The sequence below is a fragment of the Eurypyga helias genome, unplaced genomic scaffold (genome assembly GCF_000690775.1).
Source record: "Eurypyga helias isolate BGI_N326 unplaced genomic scaffold, ASM69077v1 scaffold5515, whole genome shotgun sequence".
Taxonomy (NCBI): domain Eukaryota; kingdom Metazoa; phylum Chordata; class Aves; order Eurypygiformes; family Eurypygidae; genus Eurypyga; species Eurypyga helias.
In genome coordinates this window covers 32,552-55,740 of record NW_010252015.1, presented here as the reverse complement: position 1 = coordinate 55,740, position 23,189 = coordinate 32,552, and the positions used below count along the sequence as shown (strand labels likewise).

The following is a 23,189-nucleotide window of genomic DNA, read 5'->3' as shown; positions in this document are numbered from 1 at the left end:
CATGATTGTGTTGTGGCTTTTCTTGTGGTGGTGTATTTGCCATTCTCTCCTCTTTATCTGTGTTACTGTTCTCCTTAAATGGGAATTGCTGCTGATATCACAGGGAGAGTGTGGCATAGTTCAGTTGTACCTTGTTGGAGTGGAGGAGAAGGCATATTTTTTTTCTGCAATTCAATGCACTTAACTTCTAGATAGAAACTATATTCTTTCCTGGAATGTTAATTTTTGTTGTGTGTTTTTTGTGTTGCTCATGGTGTGGTGTTTTTGCTGACTTGCTCTAGGCAGAGTGTCTTCTGTCCTACCTTACTTAGAAGAGGCTCTGAGTGTGCTAGAAGAGAGGTGTTGCGTGCCTGTGGGTAGTATGCTGCTGCAGTTTCGGCAGTATCTGCTATAGTGCTTGTATAGTTTATCATAGAATCGCAGAATGGTTTGGGTTGGAAGGGACCTTAGAGACTTGTGCTTGGTAGTACAGGCTGGGTGGAGAATGGATAGAAAAACAGCCCTGAGGAGAAGGACTTGGGGGTACTGGTTGATAAGATGACCTCAGTATTTCACCTGCACCTTCTACTTTTCTCCTCCATGCTAGAGGAAAAGGATATAGCTCATGTCTTCGCTTTTGTGTTCTCAGGCCCAATAACAAACCTTTATGATTTCTGTTTTGTCTGTCTACAGCCTTTGGGTAAGGATTGCAAAGGTTAAGCCATATCCTCACCAAAGCTCTGGGAAGGGATATCGCGTGTGCATCTTCCCTGCGTAGGTCTCTAAGGGAGCAGCACTTGGCGCACAGGCGTTGACCCCTCACAGGCTCTAACATCCACAGTCTGACGGTGCTGAGTAATCTGGCCTTTAGCAAGGACTTGCATGAACCATAGTTGTCTGTGTAGCTGTTGAGGGCAGGAGGGCAGTACTGCAGCCTGTGCTCCGTGGGTTCCTCTGAGAATTTCATCTCGCCGCTCAGGAAGTCGTGATTTCTGGTGAGCTGGTGAAAGCACAGTCCACACAGTCACTGCTGCAGAGAGCAGCAAATGCCCAAGTACAGAAATTTTGTGGGTGCCATAAAAAGGTGCAGGGGTTTGTGCAAAGCCAGATTTCCTTCTCGGGGGAGCAGGGTGAGGGACCAGTGCTGCTCGTTTGTGTGCCTCCTGTTCTGTGTACTGTTCATTGCAGTAACTGGAGTTTGTGTGCATGCCTGGCTTTCGCAGTATCTCGTATTTAAGCTGCATCCTGAGGTGCTGTGCTTTCTGTGGGAAGTTATTGCTCAGCTTTCCTGATGTCTGGAGCTCCAATCCATCTCCATTGTTGTCTAGACAGCATTGACATAGCATCCTGACAGCCCGACTGGGGCTGTAAGGTAAACTTCCTCCAGCAGGCAAAGGGAGGAGCATTTGTCCTGGGACTTTGATATTAAATTGTAAAGCTAAAAGCATTCTGACTCTTTACCCTTGGCAATATAGGAACTGCCACGTTGTTTTATTTTCATTATATGTGATCACTACTAAGCTGTTAAGAGAAAATTACTTTCTATTTCAGTAAACTCAATTCTGGTTTCAGACTGACTGTGCATCAGATGCTTAATTTGGAACCCACTCTCTTGGTGAAATTAAAAATTCAAATCTCCAAGCTGGAGCACTCAAACTGTGCTTGAATTAGAAATTGACTGCTGTCAATGTGCTCTCACACTTCACTCTTTTTTTTCTTTTTTTATTCTTCCCTCCCTTCCCCCCCGATGAGTTTTATATTAGAGTTTTGCTGTAGATGATCTGACTGAGCAGAAGTAGTGGGAATCCACACTGTCACTCTGGAGACAGAGTGATGAAAGAGAAGTGTGGTGTGTTAAATAGACCATTCTTGAAAAGGACTGCTGTGTACTAATTTCATAATTACATGCATGTTTGGTGAAATACTTTTATGGGATATGACTGCAAACCCATTGTGTTGTTTGCAAATTAATTTAGGTCCTAACCCAGCTTCACAGTTTCTATGAAAATCCTCACTCCCTTCCTTCTATGTAATGTTTAAAGCTGTTTTCAGATCTTGACTGAAGGAACCTGAGTGTTCTCTCCACTTGAGATGTTTACGTGGACTGCCACTACACTGAAACAGGGAACAAAGGGTTTTTTTACCCAGGAAGGAGAAAGACAAACCTTAAAAAATAAAATCAAAAAACCCCCAAGAACCCACCCCCAAAACCAAAAACCCCAACAGCAACAACAAAAGCCCGAAAACAAAACTCCCGAAATAAGCATTGGGTCTCTATTGGGAATGATCTCTGTAGGCTTGCAACTTCTGTGTCCTCCTGCCTCTTCGGAAAGTGGATAAATTATTCTCAGTTATTTAACTGGAAGTTAAAAAGAATTACACTCGCGGGTTTAAAACAAATTGGGCTGGATATTTGTGGTGAAGTTGTGTGTTCTGTTATTGACTGTGCTGAAGGTGCGCAGTGCTGGTAGTGGCTTGTTTTCCCAGACCTGCTTATGTTCTCCCGTGGGGTGATTTGTTGTCCTTTAGGTGGTCCACAGGATGGATTGTAGAGCTGGGTGTAGGGTAAGCAATGACTGAGGAGCCTGAGAAGGCAACTGTTACGTTAGGTGGTTGTTCATGTGAGTATGGCAGTTCCAACTAGCCTAGGCTGATAGCAGTGGGTTGGGGAAGTATGAGTGAGCTGCATAAGGAGGTTTGGAGACTGATTGGGTTGAGGCTCATCAACCAGAGATGAATTTTGAATGTGAGATGTAGTAGCAGCTGGAGAATGAGATGTGTGAGGAGTGTCTGTTAACAGGATTATGCTGAAGTTTATCACAGAGGTCTTGGGCTTCCCTGGCTCTTTTTTTTGGCTTGGGACTTCTGTAACAGTAGCTGACTGCATGAAATCAAAATTGAAAAGACCAGAGGTGTCATTTTTTTGACAGTATTGTGCTATCCAAGTGGTACTGCTTTATTGAGACAGCACAAAGTCACCTGGCCATTGTAGAGTGAATCTGGCCACTCGTTTTACTGGTCAACAAAATAAGTTTCTTTGTAATGCTGTGGAGGTGAAATTGGGTGGTGTAATTTTTCATGCAGCTTGGAGGAATGCAATTTTCTATAATAGAGAAGCCTTGGGTCTTGGTTTGCCAGCCATAGGGTGTTGATTAGTTATCAAATAGGCCTTCACGGTGCAACTGCATGCTTTGACAAGCTGGATACTTATTATAGTTTTAAACTAAAAAAAAATCAGAAAGGCATATTTCTGTTGGTTTTGTCACTTGAAGGCACTTAAGCTCTGGTTCAGCAAGGCACTTGCTTGAGAAAAAAGCCCATTTTTGTGGGTACTTTATGCACTGCTGAATACTGATGGATGCAGATGTGTTTTAAAGTGTTAGTAGTATCGAACGCAATTGTAATATGTAATTAAAGGAGGGGATGCTTCTGTTATTCCCCCTGACTGTTTGTTACTGACATGGGAAGTGTTTGATATTTACTTAGCTTACTTTTTTAATAGATTTTTTTTTCTTTTTGCCTTAGTGCTAAGAAAGAACCAGGTTTAAAACTTTTTTTTTCTTTCTTGAGCCAAAAAAAAAAGTTGATGGGTGTATGAAACTAGTATCAGCTAATGTGTTTTTTTACTCTAGCGAGAGGTGCTGCCATTTCATCAAATGGCTTAAAATGAGTTGTTGCATGAAGGAGGTAGGTGGCTTATATGTAACAACTCAATAACGTGTGCATTATGGGAGTGTGTCAATAAAAGTACAATTATCTAAACACTGGCTAAGGAAGACCACTCTGACTTAATGCTTAACTCATTGGAGTGTGGTTTTTTTAATGAAGGATAGAAACAAACATGCATTTAATGACTTAAGTCAGTATTTTGTAGGTGACATTTTTGAAATTTAACAGTTGAATAATTGAACCCAGCCTGCAGTCTTAGAAATCACAGGAACCCTTGGTGAGGAAATAATTTATAAGTGGTATCAAATATAATGTAACTCAGCCATTGTGTGTCTTCTACAGACACCTTGATTTATCTAGCATTTTATAAAGTGTATAGTTAACATTCAGTAAGTGAGATGAAAAGGCTGGATAAGACATTTTAAGTATGTTAAGAGTTACAAAAATCTGTATTCAAAGTAACTCTCTTTGAAATCTTACTTGTGTAAAGGGTTGGTGTTGGTTTGTTGTAACGTAGGCTATGCTGAGATCAGTGCCATCTTATTTTGAATATTTTGTGATACCTTTGGTATTCAGCAGGTAAGTTAAAATAAAACTGATTAACAACCTGCAATGTTTTACATAATTTTATGGTGTAGGAACTGCACAGTAATAGTTATTGTCATGTCAGATTGATTAATCCTCGAGTGATTCATTTTTGTTACTAATAGGTGAAACATTTGTGTGTTTTTGTAAATAATAAATATTTTCATCTCACTTACTTTGTGTACAGTTTAATGCAGGTGTTTAAGGCTTTTTTAAGCAGCACTTGAGAATTTGCTTGGAGCAGTGCTTTGATAGCTGGCTTTGAATGCAACCAAGTATCTTTTCTTCCACGCCACCGTTTCCACCCACAAATGCTCTTAAGGTGAATTTGCTATTCTAATAAAAATCAACAGTGTGTAATAGAGGTGTATTCAGATAGTTGAGCTCTCTTTAAAACTGCATGTATGATTTTTTGATTAGTTTCAGGGAGAACTTGCGGAGCTTGCGAGCATCTGCGCTGTGTTTAAAGCAGGGGCGGGGATATAATTACTTCAGTTTCTGTACAGATTTATAAAATCCTAGCGGACTTCACAAAAATGTAAGGTGTGTAAGGTAAAATCTGTCTATCCACAGATGCTACTGGAGTGTTTGATCAAAATACTGAACTACCGCTTTTGTGACTGAAAACAAAGACTGATTATCTAAAATAAATTAGATGATTGTTCGGCTGTCCTTTAACATCAGGCTGGGTACAAGGAAATGTGCTCTTTCCATTGGTGGGAAATGCTCTTTGGCTTCACCCCTCCCTCTTACATCTTACTGGTGCAATGAAGATGTGAACAGCATTGGTGGTTATGCCTTGCTTTACAGCAATAGGCTCTTCCTTTGGGAAAGGTGTGAGTGTTCACATTGAGGTGCTGGTCCCAGATCTCTGTCCATCCATTCCTTCTCTGCCTTGCACTCAGGTGCAGATATACTGCAACCCTCTCCTTGGAGCATCCTCTGAATGGCTGATGGCTTGGACTACAAGCTGGGATATAATTCAGGTAGTGGTGCCATGCTGGTAGCCAGGTGAGGGACTTGTACTGCTGGACTCATCAGGAGGCAGCCCTGTAGTCCATAGAGGAGCTGGATGGTAAACCTGTCTAGAGGATTACCTGGAAACATTGGGAGGAGTGGAGAGATCTGTGTTTTTTTGTGGAGTAGGTCAGGATGCTGGAATTGTACCACTGAAATAATTTTTAGAATTGCATCCAGTTCAGTTGGTGCAAATATCTAACACTTTGGCCTATTTAGACCTTTCTTACATTAGCTTAGTTTAAATTTAGTGTTTAAATAGATGTAATTATCTGTCTGCTTTAGAAATTCAAGTGATTTAGCGAGATCAATTTTAAACTGATTTTAATTAAACCAAAGAACCTTTTCCATTTTTACAGATGAGGCCTGTGACTAGCCTTTGTAAACAGCAGTAAAGTATATCCAGTCTTAGAATGACTTTTTTCTGCATGACTGATTTCTTCTGATGAAGGCAAATTTAGTTTATATACAAAACAACAGCCTCAAAAAATTAAATTCTAAAGAACATTTTGTTCAGTTTTTGTTCCCTTACTCAAAGAGCAATTCCTATTTGTTCAGGCTCCTATTAAATTACTTCTAGTACAACATTTCACTGTCTTTTTATAGTAGTCAGGCTGATGGACTCCATGACCTTTTTTACTTCTGTGATGCTTTTTCCCCTGACAAAGGAGAACTGTTGTAGTTTAGGCCCAGCTAGGAACTGAGCACCACACAGCCACTCACTTTCTCGTTGCTCTGGAGGGATGAGGTGGGGAGTAAATACAAGGAGACGCTCGTGGGTTGAGACAAGGACAGGGAGGGATCGCTCAGCAGTTATGGTCATGGGCAAAACAGACTCGACCTGGGGAATAAATCAATTTAATTTGTTACCAGTCAAATCGGAGTAGGACAATGAGAGATAAAACTAAATCTTAAACCACCTTTTCCCACCCCTTCCTTTTTCCTGGGCTCAGCTTTACTCCCAGTTTCCCTACCTCCTCCCCACCAGTGGTGTAGGGAGATGGGGGTTGTGGTCAGTCCATCACGCATGTTGTCTCTGCTGCTCCTTCCTCCTCAGGGGGAGGGATCCTCACGCTCTGCCCCTGCTCCAACATGGGGTCCCTCCCACAGGAGACAGTCCTCCATGAACTTCTCCAGTGTGAGTCTTTCCCAGGGGCTGCAGTTCTTCACCAACTGCTCCATCGTGGGTCCCTCCCATTGGGTGCAGTCCTTCAGGAACAGCCTGCTCCAGTATGGGCTTCCTGTAGGGTCATGGTCCCCTGCTCTGGCGTGGGACCCTCCTTGTGCTGCACGGGGGTCTCTACTCCCCTGTGACCCTCCATGGCTGCAGGGGCACAGCCTGCCGTCTCAGCACAGGCTGATGGGGAACCTCTGCTCTGGCCACCTCTTTCTCTTCACACTGACCCAGGTGCCTGCCTGGGTGTCTCTCTCACCACCCCCCTCCTCTCTCCACTGCTGGTGCTCTGTTTTCCCTCTTAACTCTGTTAATCCCAGAGGTGCTGACTGGCCTGGCCATGGCCGGAGGTGGGTCTGACTTGGAGCTGGGGAAGCTTCTGCCAGCTTCTAACAGGAGCCACCCCTGTGACCCTGCTACCAAAACCCTGCCACACAAACCCGGTGCAGGAATGTAAGAGACAGCTGCGGTATTCTAATTTATGGTGATAGGAAGCAGAATACAGAGGCTTAACTGGAGTCCCATGGTGAGGTATGCCATTATTCTGGTATTTGGAACATGTATACATTGCTTTTGTTGAAGGTTATTTGCAGAGAGTGTAGTGAAAGTTGGGAAAAGTCTCCTGAGAAGTCTGTGCTGGGTCTAAAGCTTAAATTTTCGTATAAGGTGTCATTGTAGTGAGGTGTGTATGAGACCTGTGAGGCATTTAGATTATGTGCGCGTCTCTTGGTGTAAAAGGTCATAAAGGGCTGTGATTAGAGGTGAATATTAAATATATTGCATGTAAAGAAAATTTTTTTCCTGAAACTTGTTTTTTTGAAAGAGATCTGTGTGAGTGATGGGAGTTGTTCTGACACCTGAGGTTCTGGCAGTTGGTTGTGTTTCAGTGAGTAGAGGGCAGCTAATCAAGGGCATAATTCAGCTGGTCCCTACCTCCCCTTGAAGGGTGACTCTGGCAAATAGGGCCTGGTCAATATGCTTTATGTGTTACAAAATGATGATGGTGCAGAACTTGTGTTCCCATTGATTGTGTGCAGGACAGAAGAACGGAATACCTTTTGACTAGCAGTAAATCCATAAGAAACTTAAATAAGTTGCCATGTGATCTTCTACCCATAACTCTTTTTTCATACAAAGAGAAGATACCACATTCTAATCTACCACTTTAATGTTCTTTGTGTTTATCTTGGTTCTTTCTATTCTGCTCTGCAAGCATCAAATTTATTTTTTCATCTATGTAAGTAAGGTATATGTGGAGTAGTTGAGCTGTTGAGCAGAGGCCCTTTCTTAATGATACTAATACTGCAGCAATACTAGCAAGCATATGGTGGCATTAGTTTTCTAGGACTGATGGTCCTGCATGCAAAACTTTAACTTCACGTTTCAGACAACAGGTAGTACAGTAAATCTAAATGAAAGCTTGCGGAATATCTCATTAGACTGACAGATGTGCAGCCATGGAGTGTTACAGTGGCATCTGTTCTGGAAACAGAATCTGAAGTACTTGCTCATATTAATAAAACATGCATCTGGACACAAGAAACCGGGCATGAACAACAACTGATTACGCAAAAAAAATTACTTTGTGAGTGTGGTTATCATCTTTGTGATGCAGTTTCCATCCTAGATGTGCTTCTAAGTCTGAAAATCACTCTAGATCAGAGAGACTTAAGCAAGGTCTGTACTTTGCTGTGCTGCTAAGTGAATTGAGAATGAAGGCCTGCAGAGCATTGTTGTGAATAGGGAAGATGCTGTGGTTCATCTTACCCAGTTTTGTCCCCTGATGGATATGTTTATGTTAGTAAGTTCACTTGAAAGCAGGCTCGAACTCTTTAGAAAGTAGATGAATACACACAGCTTCTCTGGTAACAACTTTTCTCCTCTATCTGCAGTATGGTCAGTGTCTTTGTTTTGTTGAAATGGAAGCTGGTGGGTCCTTTGACATTTCAGAAACAATTATTTTCAGATGCTACAATATGTTAAGCCTAGAAAGCTGCAGAAACACTTTAATGACCTTTTTTTTTTTTTTTTTTCCCTCCTCCTCAGACGGTCAGGAGCAGTTAATGCCTGCAGGCTCTCTTCGTAAAAAGAAGCTGGCAAAAAGGCCTGGATACATGAGGCCAGAAGCTCAGCGACAGATAGTGTTTCAGTCCCTGGGTACCTGCAAGCTGTTCAACCCAGAAGAGCTCAGACATGGCAGGCAGCATTGTGGAGACTTTGAGAACTGTTCTCTGTGCAGACAATACAAAAATAACTTTGAATTCTTACACTGTAATTCAGTTGCAAATAGTACTGTAGTTCCGGCTAATGGGGTAATAACGTTGGCCACTGCTGGAAATATGCCAGGGAGCTGCAAAAATCTTCCATGTTACAAGAGCCCGCGGTCAGAAAACACAGTGATACCGGATTACCCTGCCTCAGCAACAAGCAAAGGAGATGTTTCTACTGCATGCTGTGCGCGACCGAAGAGCCGTGGCCCTAAAGTGAGTGAGCCCCAAAACATGTATGCTTTGGATCAGACAGAAGTGAATAACAACTGTGAATATCAAACCAGAGATGTAGTTTCTCATTCTGTTGGTGCGCACGATAGCTTTAATTCGAGTTTCAGCTTCATACAGCTCTCCCTGAACTCGTCTGTTGGAGTCAGCGATGCTGAAGTCAGGTCAGCTCTCAAGGAAGCTGAGTATGTTCTGCATCCCAGCACTGCAGGAAATTTGCAGAAGCCAGACGAGACAGCACAGACTTGTGAGCGCTCGGGAGCTTTGCATCGCTTCTCCAGGCCCAGGGACGGTTTGGAGTATGAAAATGATACCACAGCAAATGATAAACTACAGGACTGTGAGACAGTCTCTCTCTCAGATACAGACGCAGCATTTTCATATTCTACAGATTCCTCGGCTGCAGCATCTGCTGATTCTTCAGTCACCTCAGGCTATGAAAGCAGCTTTACTGTTAGTGACCATAACTGGGATACTTTGATGAAAAAATATGAACCAGTGCTACAGGACTGCCTGCTTGGCAACCGCAGCACATTAAAGGTTGGTTGTCTCGCTTCATCTTTGATTCCTTCTCCTGGATCCCCAAACATTTGTATTTAGAGTGCCAAAGTCAAAGTTGATGTAGGAGTTGGGATATGAATGGCTTTCAGGACATTTGTTCATAGAGGCTTACAGCATCAGTCTGCATGATGAAAGTGAGAGAACCGGTTTCATTTTCTTTTTGATCCTTTTAAAAAAAAAAAAAAAAGGTGATGATGTTGCAGTACCCGATCCCTATGTTCTGCTGAAATGGTGATCCTCTCATTTCTGATATGTCACACATCCGTTTCTGCGTTCAACAAATCCCATTTTCTTTTATGGGTGCTGTTCTGTCTGTTGTTTGGAGTATATATGTAATACAAAATTTAGGGGTGGTAAGAACTCTCTTCTTAAAGCACCATGACTTAACAACACTAAAGTATATTTGGCAATGTGTAAGTTTAATGAAAGATATCTTGGAGTGAGGCACCTATATGACAGTAGCCTGTAATCTCTAATTCACATGGGTACTCTTCCTGCATGAATGAAAAGGGGGGTCAAGTCCCTGCTGTAGCTCAGACTTTTCTTTTCCTTCTACCCCAGAGCAGGACTGGGCTGTTGAGTCAGGAGGCTTTCTTTTTTCACGTGTGTGTACCACATGAATAGCTACCACATACACAGGCAGCCTCATTCACTGTGTTCTTTGTGTTAAGACGGTGCAGGAAACCTTCAGAAGGATCAGTTATGTTCTGTTACATAGTTTTTAGGATGGTGCCGTGGGATTTGGAGGGAAACCGTTCTGACCTTACCTGTGATAAGGAGCCAAATACTGGCTTTATTGTGCAAACAGGAAACAGTAATCCAGAGATTAACGTGGATGAGATGAATTTCACAAATTTTGTTCAAGGTGCATTAAGTGGGCAGTGGGGCTTTTTTGATGTGGTAGGGTTTTTTTGTGGGGGCTTTTTTGTCTCGCTAGTGCCCTGAGTTTCTGGGATGCCTTTCAGAAACCCAGGTACTTGTGACTTCCCAGCTCAGACATACATGCTGGGATGTGCTGTGTTGTCTTGAAGCCTAATTAATAAACAACCTGCTCTGGGGAGGCTTTGCACAACTCTGCTCTTTGAGTAAGACAAAAGGATTGAGAAGCTTATATTCTTTGCTCTCCATGGCATCTGACCTGGGTTTATGATGCGCTCTCATGCTTACTTTTCATAGAGGATGCATGTAGGACTCAAATTGGGTTCACTTATTTACAGACTTCACACACACTGACATGGAGCAGTTTCTTTGGCTTCATGCCTAGAATAACACCGTACCTGTAGTTTGGGATGGTTTGGGAAATTAATTAGCAGCAAACTTAGAAATATGTAAGACTATCAAAATAGGAAATTATTTTTCTGTCTTTTCAGTATGCTTATTTGATAGGTACAAAAGGAACACTGCTACCTTTAATTTCTGTATTCATCAATTCATCAAACGGAGAACTGGGGATTTGTGCCCTCAGATGTCTTTGCCCTTGGTTAGCCAGTCATGTATGTTTAATTTGAAGCACCTTCCTATTGTAATGATAATGAACAAGTCTCAAACTTTTTGGAAAGGGACGAAGACAACCACAGTCAAGAAAAGGAAAATACCAAAGGAGCCAATACCAAAGTTGTTAGTTGTTTGTTTTTTTTTTAATAAGTAGCAAAAAAAAGCAAAGTGGTTATCACGTGGTACAGATACAGGGCATGCCACGCTGAAGCAGCTCTTTGATTACTTGAGCTCCAAATGTCTCTGCAGCCTGCAAATAGAAAGCACTTTACTGTGACAGCATCACTCAGTTTGCTGTGGGCATGCCCGCCTGAGCTGTGGTACCCAAGCAGACTTCAAATGCCCCACGGGATGAGATAAACACTGCAAACAGCAGCAAAGCTGTACTGCTGGTATAGATGGTTGTTATACATCATATATATGAAAAAAGTGTCATTTGAATCATTCCTACTGCAGGCTTCCTCAAAACTCTATCAAAAGTATGGTGTAAAATACAGAAAATAATTTATGATGAGGATTCAGAACTCCTCCCTTCAATATGTTACACATTCCTTACCACCCTCAGAGAAAAATAGATTGGAATTTCAGGATGTGAAAAACAAAATAAAATAAAGCCCTGAGGAAAAGGGAGTATATACAATGTTGGTTTTGTTTGGTTTTGTTTTTCCTCTGGGGCATCTTATAACGTATTATTAATCAAGCATTTTTTGATTCTTTTCTGGCTTTATTTTTTTATTATTTTTTTTCTGACTAACTAGTTCACTTTCACATACCATATTTAGAAGGGATACCATCAATTTAAATGTCTTGCATGATTTGTGTGTTGATTATGTAGTCATGATAACTGAGTGTTTCTATTAAGTTGTTGGCTGACTGTACCTATTTTTCCCTATGCAATTTAGAGTTTAAATACAGGGATTTCAATATGAAAATGTTTCAGGGAGGAGAGAAATACTCTGTAAATGCAGAATGCCTAAAGTATGTGTTTTCTTGTGTTGGAAAATCCATTCCCAGGCACTTTCAGGCTTTGGGCTGTGAGAATATACGCTGGTTCTTTTTCCAGGCTTACCTTTTTCAGTGCTGATAATGGCTTGTTTGGTACAGGTCACGTATAAATGGAACAAGAAAACAACACTTTTCGGTCTTGTGACTGTAGCCATGTTAGGCTGTGGCTGGCATGGCGACGAGGAGAGCACTGCCTTCCTTCTTAACCAAATTCATCTAACAGTAAAAACTTGTAATGGCCTTTGAATGCACACCGAGCCTTACAAATTTTTAGTCAATTGAGAACTTTTGTCCAGACCCTTCATATTAACAAAGAGAAGCAGTAACATTTGAAATAAAACTTTATTATGGTAAGTTTCTTTTTGGGTGTGAAAGGTTACTCTGCATGTGGTATAGGTGTTCTTGGTCTTTTACTTTTTTTCCCAATCTAGCATTTGCGGTGTGAACATTTCTGAAAATGCAAACGTCAACATTATGTAGATGAGCCTAAATTATATTTTAATGAAACTTCACTGGCTGCATATGAACACAATTTTCTGTGCCATAACATGAATATGCTTGTTCCAAAATACTCATACTCTATTTCTCTTTCTACTGACAGGAGAAAATGTGGTTTGCATATGGAAATTCTGGATTTGTTCTGTGAAAAACTCACAGGCACAAAATTGTTAGAATGGGCTAAAGCACACACTGAGTATGTTGTGATGAGAAGTGGATGTCATGCTGACAGAATCCTGTAATAATCCTTACTTTGATTTATTCAAAGACTGAAAAATACCCTATGATCACATGATCTCTTTTGCTTTTCAAGAAATGTTGTTTGTTATTCTCATTGTGTGTTTGGACTAAAGCCATGCTGGCCTTAAGTAACTGCAGTTCAGCTGACTTCCAAACAGGTCTGTCCACTTAACAAATACTGAGCTTAACTCTCAAAATCAGGCCATTCCAGCAATGCAGTAATCCATTGAATTTGTATTATGTAGAGGTTAATAGTCTAAATAGTTTTAAATGCAACTTCTTAATAACTTTTTTTTTCTCTTTGCATAGATAAAATCCCTGATCTTACAGCTTCAGAGGCTTCAGGAAAAAGCGATAGAGGAAGATGACTATGATAAAGGTAAGAATTCCCCCCAACCCCCACTAGATCATGATGCTTTTTTTTCCTTCCCCCTCCTTCCTCTATTAATTTGAGTTTATATTTGCTACGGAGCAGTGGGTAGGTATGGAAGGCGAGTTCAGTGAACTGTATTGTTTATTCTGTTGTATGGCAGGAAACAAGTAGGTCAGCAGCAGGTAGCAACAGTTTTTATCTTCTTGAGCCACATCGCCATGTGGGAAGGTTGAAATCCGAATATCCACCATCTGGATCAGCTGTTTTGAAGCAGCATGACTTGAAAAAAATGCAGAAATGAATGAAAGCTTTGAAAGCAGAAAGGACAGGCCCTGGCTGCTGACCGAGTGTGATTTGTTGCTTGCCACATTTAGTCATGACACTACAGCAGGCCTCAAACACAGAAATGAGGTCAGTAGCTATTATAAAAGTGAATGATACTGTCCTGTGGGATTAACTTGATGTCCACTGAGTTGAATCAAAACCAGATAGAGAATATGATGGTGGTACAGCTGCTGGCAAATACCTGTATTTGAACAGTGCTTTTCCTTTCAAATGCCTTGGCTCTTCTACTAGGCTCTGTGTGTGTGCATTCTAATTGGAGGATCTATTAACACACATCTTGGGTTTTTTATTGCTTCCTGTTATGGTAGTCTGTGCTCAGGTATCCAAATTTTGATAGTCTTTTGGTTCTAGATTAAATTCTTGCTAGATGTATCTTTAGTTGGGAAGCCTTGCAAATGTTTCAGTAAAATCTGCATGGGTACTTCAGAGAATAAGGCTGGAAAAAGATAGTTCCTTTCCTGCCACTTTTTTTTTCTCAGCCTTTGGGGGTTGGGGAGTGGTCAGACTTGTGGCTTGCCCTTCAAAATTAACGTGTGAGGCTTTGCAGCTGTACCATGGTTCTGTTTCCCTGCCCCCAAACATGTCCCCCAGGACGATTAAGATGTGGTTTAATAGTGTCTAGGGAGTAGGTGTGTAGCCCTTTTGCAGGAGTGGTTCTGCTGGCCCCTTAAAGGCTCACCTATTTATAGACTAGATAATAGGCTGCTACTGTCACAAGTCATTCTTTTAGCATGGCATCTCCCAGTGGGGAACACCTTTCAATATGTTAAAAGCTGAAGATTTTCTAGATATTCATGGGTTTAATTTCTGTCAAATAGACATTATTGATGTGTATGTTTTACATGTGTAATAACTTTTCTTTAAGTGCATGTGGGTTGAGTTCCCAGTTGGAGACTTCCCAGCAGCTGTGTGCTCAGTGTGTGTGTGGTTCTCACAGATTCCAGCTGGGGTTCTCTGGACAGATGGCCACTCTAACAGCAGTATTTTACTATATCATGGTGTGACATCTGCATGTGATGCCATGTAGTCGTTGACCACAGTGGAAAATGGTGTCTAACCTTGCACAGAAAGCTCTTGTGTTGTTTTCTTGGGTGCTAGTCTTGTATCTCCGAAACAGGACCATCTTCCCGTTGACCTCATTTTGTCAAGTACCCTTTTCAGTTCCCACCCTAGTTATCAGGCAGGTAGCACAAAGGGCAGGGTCTTGCATTAATTCCCCTCCAGAAAATGGTCTGGCAGAAATGTGATTTCACCAGATGTTGTGGGCATGGCGTACAGACAGCAAATACAGCAGCAGTGCAGAGGTGGAGAGGAGCATCCATGGGTGGGGTTGCTGTTCTCCGTGCTAAGCCTGGCATATACAGGCAGAAAACATTTGTCCTGATATGGGACTAGATACTGAGGTGCTTGAGAGACTTTGCCTTGGGTTCCTCTATCCCATTGACATCCATCTTTGCACAAGTGTTCTCAGAACATGCCAAGCTGCTTGGTGATACGTGACTGTGCATCCATAATTTTATCAATTCCTAATTTTTGATTTCTTGACCTGCTTTCTGTCTTACTGGTCTTTGTTCCTTTTCTGATACAACTGTCACCTGCTTTTTTTTATGACTGCTTTTCATTATTTTCATGATATCTGAACTAGCTTCTTCAGTTTTTCTTTTGTGAAATGTGGGTAGTGTATCTCCAGGGAAAGGCCCACATGGAGAAGGTGCAGTGCTGCAGGGAGAATTTGAGCTGTGACCTTCCCTCCTCCTCCTCTTGCAGTGTCAAGCTTTCCACCTTTGCTGTTGGAGCTACGTCGCTGCTCCTGGTGGAGAACAAAGTCTTGTCTGGTGTGAAATGAAGTTTGAAAGCTTATTAAAGAGCTTACAGATTGGCCCAGTACCAGTTTCTGTTCAAGTGAAATCTGTAATTAGCCTTCTTTAAAGGGATCTTATTGCCAAATATTGCTAGCAGGGAATGGAATTGCTAAATGTGAATGCTCAGGACTGGTTTCTGCTGGCTAACACTGCAAACTTAGAAACTTAAGGGAAGGTGAGCATCTACTGTCTGACATTGCTGCTTTCCTGCTCTGCAGAGCTTTCTGAAAGTTCCTGTAGTTTATAGTAACTTGAAACTGAAGTGGAAGTGAAGTGGTGCCCCTGCAGAGGGGCGAAAGTGATGCACTGTGGTGTCTGCTGTGGCAATGAGACTAGGAAATGGCACGGAACTAAAGACAAGTTATCCCACTACAAAGCCTGAACAACTACCTTGTTGCAAACAAGTCAGGAGTAAGGGTGTATTCTTCCCCCCCCCCCTTTGCAGAAGCACAGAACAGATTCTTGCTGCTTGGGTCTGTTAGAGAACGTGTGTGTTTTCCAGGTGCATGTTAGTGAATTAGCCTTTCTTTCTTCTTTTTTTTTTAAGGAATATTTAGAACCACAAGCCTCCATTGTTGTTTAGAAGAGAAGTAAATGCCTGTTTAAATCTTCAGCTTGTTTCTTCCTAGTTTTTCCTTTCTTTAGCTTAATCTGTTTGTTCTGTCTTCCTATTGCCCTTGAGCTTGGGAGGTGCACAGCAGAAATGGCTTTTGCCATTGCTTGTTTACCTGTCCTGTGCCTTCCTGAAGACCTGCATTGGCATGGTTACGGTGTTGGTGTAGAGGAACTTCAGTCAGTCATTGAAGCAACTACCGCTGCTTCTTATACTTCCTGGCAGTGGCATGTGTATAGGAGGAGCGTACGTTTACTCAGAGTGGGAGGGTGCTGCTGGGGGCAGAGGCTGCCCTCCTGTCTTCAGGCTCATCTACTAGAGGTCACCGAGCATAGGGCTGCTGAGACCTGCAGGATCTCTCTCTTCATACTGTAGCAACCATGGGTTGTTTCAAATGCAGATTTTCCTTGGCTGTGGAATGCATATTTGGTGAGACAAATCTTCGCAGCCCTGGTTTAATTTTAAATAGGAACCTTTAGGATGGTACATGTTTTATTGCTCCTTCTGTGTTTGTAGGTGATGAAATATCAGGAAGGAGATAATTTTTTCTGTACTTACTTGTGGTCTCCTCTTGATGGCCACATTACTGTATATTTTCCAAGCAGGTACAGTATCCTGGAATACAGTAACAGTATGTTGCCTTGTGCAGCATACAGTAAAAATTGGTCGGTTCTCCAAGGATCACCTGGGAGTGTTGTCATGGCTCATTATTCATGATGGAGCTTGGCAGCTCCAAGGTTAAAGGCACTGCTGAATACAGGAGGTAAAAAAAAAACCCAAAAAACCCCAACAAAAACAAACCCAAACCCCAAGAACCCCCAAACCAAAACTAACCAAAGACCACCATCCTTCCTACCCCCCACAACAACAAAAAGAAAAGAAAAAAAACCCAAACCAACAAAAAACCCCAGCATAATTCTGTGTCTATGGGAGTTGGTTAGGCTTGTAGTGGAAGTAAGTCTATTTTGCACAGTACAAATTTATTGCCCAAACTTTAAAATCCATTTTCTTGTTCTTTGCCTCTTGAACTCCTCAACCTTGCATGGTACAAGGGGCAAATGGATCAGTAACTCAGTGTCAGGACTGAGTCTTGCTGCTGAACTCCACCACAGGTTCACATGCCATTTTGTTACTCAGAAATAAGTTAGTGGAGAACTACTGTGGGTTTTTTAATTCTTGTATGCAGGAATGTGAGCATATGGATTCACTGCTTGCAAATGGTAGGGAACAGTAACTTCCCTACCAGTTAGGGTTCTCCACTGAAGGTCATTGAGGAGTTGCTCCGATCTACTCACTGGTACAACATGGCAGCTGGAATCTAGGAACATTTACACTTGTGGCAAAACCTATCCTATCTTGACAATGAAAATTCATGGAGTAGATACACTTAACATCATGCGAGCCTTCAGTTGTTTTAGTTTGGGTCTCAAAGCTTGAGCTGGATGAATTTGGTGAGCTGCCGAGGGCTTGTACACTATGTGCTCTAGTGTTACTATGTTGTTTTCTTTTTTTCAGCTTATGCTGAGACCTCTTCATCCCAATTGCGCTTTCCATATCTTAGGACCTGCACAGCATCAACCATGTGCTGTGTAGGACTTGAAGCCTCATTTTGCACATTTTTCGTTAATCGCAAGTAGGAAGGGGAAGACTCTGTGGTGGTTAGCATCATGAATGTTTACACTAGAAGAGGTGCTGTTGCTCTCTTGAACCAGCTGTTGGTTTAAAGGAAACTGAGAGAGAAAATGATAGAGAGTGTAATGGTAGGTAAAGTCTGGGTTGAAAATGGCATTTGTTAAATGGTATTGAGAGGGAGGTCTTGGCCACTTCTTTACGGTGGTGCTTGCAAACGCTGGGTTATGCAACAACCACAAACTCCTGGCCAGCTGTATAGCTGTTTAATCTTTCCGAAGTCTTTTTTTTTTTTTTCAGTTTAAACAATTTTCCAGTTTAAAACGCTATTTCTGGATATAGCTCTTAAACAATTAAACCAGTTTGATCTTCAAGCAGGTGGATGGTGTGTGTTAGTTTTATTTCCTTTATTTTTCCTGGAAGAGCTATTTGCTATTTACAGATGAGGGCCGGATAGAAACCCTGCTTTACTGTACTTCTGTTATTTTGAACTAAAATGCTTGACAGATGGCTGTTAGGACACAAATGAAGGCAAGTTAGCTTCTTTGTGAGGAAGAACAGTGACTTTGAGAGAGAAACTATATCTAGAAATAACCCCTCTAAGAACATGTTACTTGGGATTGCACTTGTTTCAGGATGGTGTGTACCTGTGGAAGTAAAATTCTTAAATATAGCTGTATATTGAGTGAAGCTCTACATCTGAGGTTACTGATTAAATAAAAGTGGGGGTGGATGCTTTGAGAGACAGTTTCTGTGACACAGGAGACTTACTGGGAGCTCATCATTTGCAGTTGCAGGCCACTGAGTTGGAAATGGAATAGAATATTTCATTTGGAAGGGACCTGCAATGATCACCTGGTCCAACTGCCTGACCAATTCAGGGCTGAACAAGGGCTGACCAAGTTAAAGCAGGTTATTCAGGGCATTGTCCAAATGCCTCTTAAACACTGACAGACTTGGGGCATCCACCACCTCCCTGGGAAGCCTGTTCCAGTGTTTGACCACCCTCTCAGGGGGGAGGACTTGTGCAGATTCTCAAAATTAGATTTTATTTGCATGGATCTTGTTTATCCTGTCTTTTCTGACAAACTCAAATAACCTCCATAAAAGTGTTTGGGTGGTTAAGGAAAGTGAGTGCTTATATGAAGTATAAATTAGACTTAATTTCTCTTGCAACAAAACAGAAGCAGCACAAGCATTGCAATTCTTCTACCTTGCCTGGGTTTCTCTGTTTCAGACACCAGTCTCAAATGAAAAGGTAAGACCTGTTTTGTCTTACTTTTATATCCTTTTTGTCTTACCTTTATATCCATTTATTGTTTGTTGCTGTCTGAAACTGTGGACCAAGATGCTGTCATTGAAATGCTTGTTCTTTTCTTCTGTCTACCAGCAGTAACATCATCACCATTTCTTTTTATGCTGTCCATGTCAGGCTTATCCACTTGCTATTGATTTTTTTTTTTTTTTTTTTAATGATATAACTGGACACAAGTTAAGCCAGTCACAGTTTAAAGGTCTGAAACTCCTTATCTTACTCTCAGGTAGACAGCTAGAAAACTGTCAGACTTTGTTTTAGTATTAAACACAGTAATATGTATGTATAGAGTAATGGGTGATGTTTATGAGGGAGGTCTGTTCTTCTCTGGGTACTTTGGCTTGTTATGTTTACTTATGATAAAGGTAGCACATGCATATTTCAGCAACGTCTCGAAACGTTTTTGATTTGAACCCTCATTTTAGCCCAGTTGTGCAGTTTCCATCATGTCAGAGTGTGCCTTTGAGGTAGATCAGGATTTTGATGTCTGCGCATGTCCATAAATTGAAAATGCGGTCGTGTTTTCTGCGTCTTTAACTTGTTAGCCAGTATTGGAGAGGAAGCTGCTGTAGTCATGCAGTGTCTTGCTTAGACTGTGCAGCCTAAATATTTTTAGGAAGCAGTAGTATTTTATGGGATTCTACTATGCTCTCTTATTTTAATCTTGGCCAGCATGAAAAGGTTCAACTACATCTTGTGTTCCTGGAGGCTGCTTGACAAAAAGAAAATCACTGAAGTTTTGGCATACCGTGTGCTTGGAAGCTTTCTCTACTCCCGGCCATCTGCTGTCTAAAACTGACACCGCGGGCTGCCCCTCCTATGATAGTTGGGCTCTATTTCTCAGTCCATGATGCAGCCAAGCTGTTCCCAGACAGCCTGGCTAGTCTTTTACAAACAAACAAGCAATGAAAAAATCTGAACAAAATAAGCAATTATGGATAATTTAAAAGCCTACTTGCTGAATTGCAGTTTGAAGAGTAGAGCTCTGATGGGTGTAACATGGGAGAAGTGTTGATGGTACTATCTGGACAGGCCCCACCGAGTGAGTGACATGGCTCTCCTGCTACCCAGCCCATCTGCTTGCTTTGCACTTGCAAAAAATGCAGCCCAATTTTATATTCAGGACAGACTTGTCTTTTTCTTGCTCTTTAGAAATATGAACTCTAGATAAGAAAATTGCAAATGAAAGACAATGTGACCACTGGAGACAGTATGACTATTAATTCAACCAACAGCTAGAAATTGATTTTGCTGCTCTTGTCTTACGCTTAGGATATAAACATTTTAAGGGAGTTGGGGGGGGATGACATCTGCTCTTCTTAATTACTGTCTGCCTAATAAATGACTGGACATGGATAGAAACTTCTAGATGGCATGGTAATGCAACTTGGGTGTAATTGGGGATTAAAAAGATGTTGAATGACTGTACTACCATTTGAAAGCAAATGCAAAAGTCTTCCAGTATGAGCCCTCTATGGGGAACTGATAATGCCCCTTACTGCTTGCTGGGTGGTGTCTGGTCAAATTCCTTAATAGGATGCTTTTATTGGAGACCTCTGCAGACCTTCTGTTGTCAAACTCCTCTGGGAAGTGGGATTGCCTCCAGTCAATTACATTCTTTTTCCTGAGGTTTCCCTCCCATCCTACCTGTCCACATGCCGAGACCCAACAGCCCATGTTGGTATGTTCATAATACCATAGGTACGTCTGCCCTCTCTGATGTTTCCCTGCCTTTGGCATGTGCAAGCATTTGTGTGTTCCTTTCTCATCTTTAGCCTGTGAAAGGTAAAAGTAGCAAAAACTGTTGTTTTATGGACATTTTTAGTCCTCTTAGAACAGTGACAGGGTTGAGGCAATGAGTGTTATCAGAAATTTGAAGAAGGGAAGTTTCAAATTCCTAGCACTCTTACACAGTAACGTGCTTTGCATGAAGATTTACAGAGTCTAAGGGAAATGCCGATGGTGGGAGCATCCAAACTGATGCTGTGTAACGTGAGTTTTAAACTTCTGCTATCGGTACCATCCTACCAATCTGATACTAATCAAGATTCCTGGTTAGTTTGATTTGAAGAGGGGGGCGTGACTGGGACATCTTCATGCTCACTGCGATTTTTAAAGCATGAAAAAGTAAATGGTTAGGAAGTTGGATTGGTGTGATGTAAGGCACAGTTGAACAGAAAGCAGAGGGAGATGCTGTGTATCAGAGGCATAATTCAGATGTGATAGTGGGACCAAGTACAAATGAATACCTTCAGCCTCTTCAGTTGCAGAATGTACTATTCACCTGCCTTTTTTGTGGGCGTTAATTCATGAATGCCTCTGGCATTCCGGAGTGCCTCTGTAGTCTCCCAGTTAGTGATGTTTTGCTGAAGAGGTAGCATCTTGGAGAAAATATGATCATGCTTGGGATTCTAGAAGCTGTCCAGGAGTCATTCAACTTCTTAAGGAACTGTGTCAGTGGGGGTAAAGAGCAAAGCCAGATGGGTTTTGTATGTGCTGTGGCACCATACAAAGCATTTGCTGCCTTGCACCAAAATGTCAGGAATGGCGCTGTAGACTAGAGCACTTGGGATAATGGTCTCAACACCTACTTATAAGTGGGTGAGTCTCTATTGCTTTTCTTTATGGTGTGCTGCACCTGTATTATGAATGACTCTTTTCAGTCTCAATCCTGAGCAACACCAAGAACTTTCTCAGTAGGAGTCATGACTCTTTGAGGAAGGCTCCGTGCTGTACGCCATAACGTAGTACAAAGCCTACTAGTGGGGTATTTTGCTGAAAAATCCTCAGTTATCAAATGCCATTCAAGGGGAACAATTTCTCAATCCTTAATCAGGATTAAAGCAGGAGTCAAACTAGTGAGCTGGAAGAGAAAGCTCAACAGCGCATTAGTAATTCTACTGAAGTCTTATGTTTACAGATTTAAGAAACTAGCTCTGGTGACTTAAGGGGTGCTGTACTGATTCTGACCTTCTCCAGGTGTGTATGAGCAGCACCTTCTGTGCTCATAGGCCAAATGTTATGTGTTATTGCCCAGGTTCGTAGAGAATCTGCTGTCCTGTCCTTTCAAAGAACAAACAAAAGAAGTAAAATAAAACAAAAAAATCTTACCTCTCAAGTGCACAGCAGCAATTAAAATCAAACACCAGTTCACATTCAAGTGCGTGGGTGTTGTTTTGAAATATTTTAATTGTGACCTTTCCTTGCTGGAGAAAACACTTGTGAGCGAGAGCTGAAATCACCCCAGTCACAGGCAGGCTTCAACAGCTGGTTATTCTGGTGCCATCTAACTAACAAGAAGGATGAAAATAGCACAGAGTTGTGAACAAAGAGATTCCAGTCATGGTATGTCACCTGACTTGCAGGATGTAGGGTGGGAAGAGTCAAGATGTACTAGTGTATGAAAACTTGTAATTTTTTTTTTTTTAAATGTTGTGTGAAATGACAAGGTCTTCCAGGGAAAGAAATGCTGAAGATGCTGAGAAGGAGAAAAAATGAGAAATATGGTTTTTTGGGGGAAAAAAATCTGAAGTAGAATTATTGTAGAATTAAAATTTAATTTTGCTTCAGACCACTGTGCCTGCAGAAGCACTGCTACTGGAGTCGTATTCTGATATTATTTATTCTGCTATCACAGGTCTGTTCGTGTCTGCCTGTGGATAAGTCTGGGTTTTGTGCAGTTTTATATCTCCTCTCTCAGATGCTTCCCCACCCCATAAGGACTTGTAGTGAGGAATACACAGGTTCCAGTAGGATCCTGTTACTTCATTTGAATGACTCTTACATTTCTTCTTTCGGACATTTTCAAAAACAATCACGCAGTTCCAAATAAGAAGGAGGAGAGAAATATGGCAGAGGAACAACTAATCTTCATTCCCCATGCTTGTGTGTATTTGTGCTATTACCAAAAGTCTTTATTTTTTTGATTTATGTGCCACTTGGCTTGTTGGTTGAACCTGCCTGTTCTTGTCTACCAGAGGTGTGTGTCTCTTCTTCCCTCCTCCTGCTTTCAAAATACTTAGGCTCTGCTTACCTATAAGTGTTGTATTGGCTGACCCATTCAGCCTGAATAATTAGGGGAAGCCTTACCTGCTCAACAAAACTGTCATTGCTATTACTTCTCTTAGGGTGTGTGTGTGGGAAGTCCTTTACTGTTAAATCGGGCAAGGAGAAGGCAAGGCTGCACGTTTGTGTGAATGGCTAATGCCTCCCTGCTGTAACCAGAAGGGAGTTACTCAGACAGTGTGAGCAGCAAAGTAGCTGAGTTGTATTTGACTCATTTTCTTCTCCTGTAGCACACTTATTTGTTGAATGCAAGAAAACTATTCATTA

At 41.6% G+C, this 23,189-nt stretch overlaps 1 protein-coding gene across 1 annotated transcript in view; it reads left to right on the top strand.

The window, feature by feature from the left end:
- Nucleotides 1-8,538: 8,538 nt before the first annotated feature.
- The window catches only part of DISC1 (disrupted in schizophrenia 1), a gene marked incomplete at its 3' end in the record, with an annotated part of 44,087 nt that continues 29,436 nt past the window's right edge, over nt 8,539-23,189 (top strand). Inside the window, exons 1-2 of the mRNA XM_010152202.1 lie at nt 8,539-9,462; nt 13,030-13,099. Of these exons, the coding sequence (XP_010150504.1) occupies nt 8,539-9,462; nt 13,030-13,099 (994 nt within the window). The remainder of the gene's footprint in view (nt 9,463-13,029; nt 13,100-23,189) is intronic.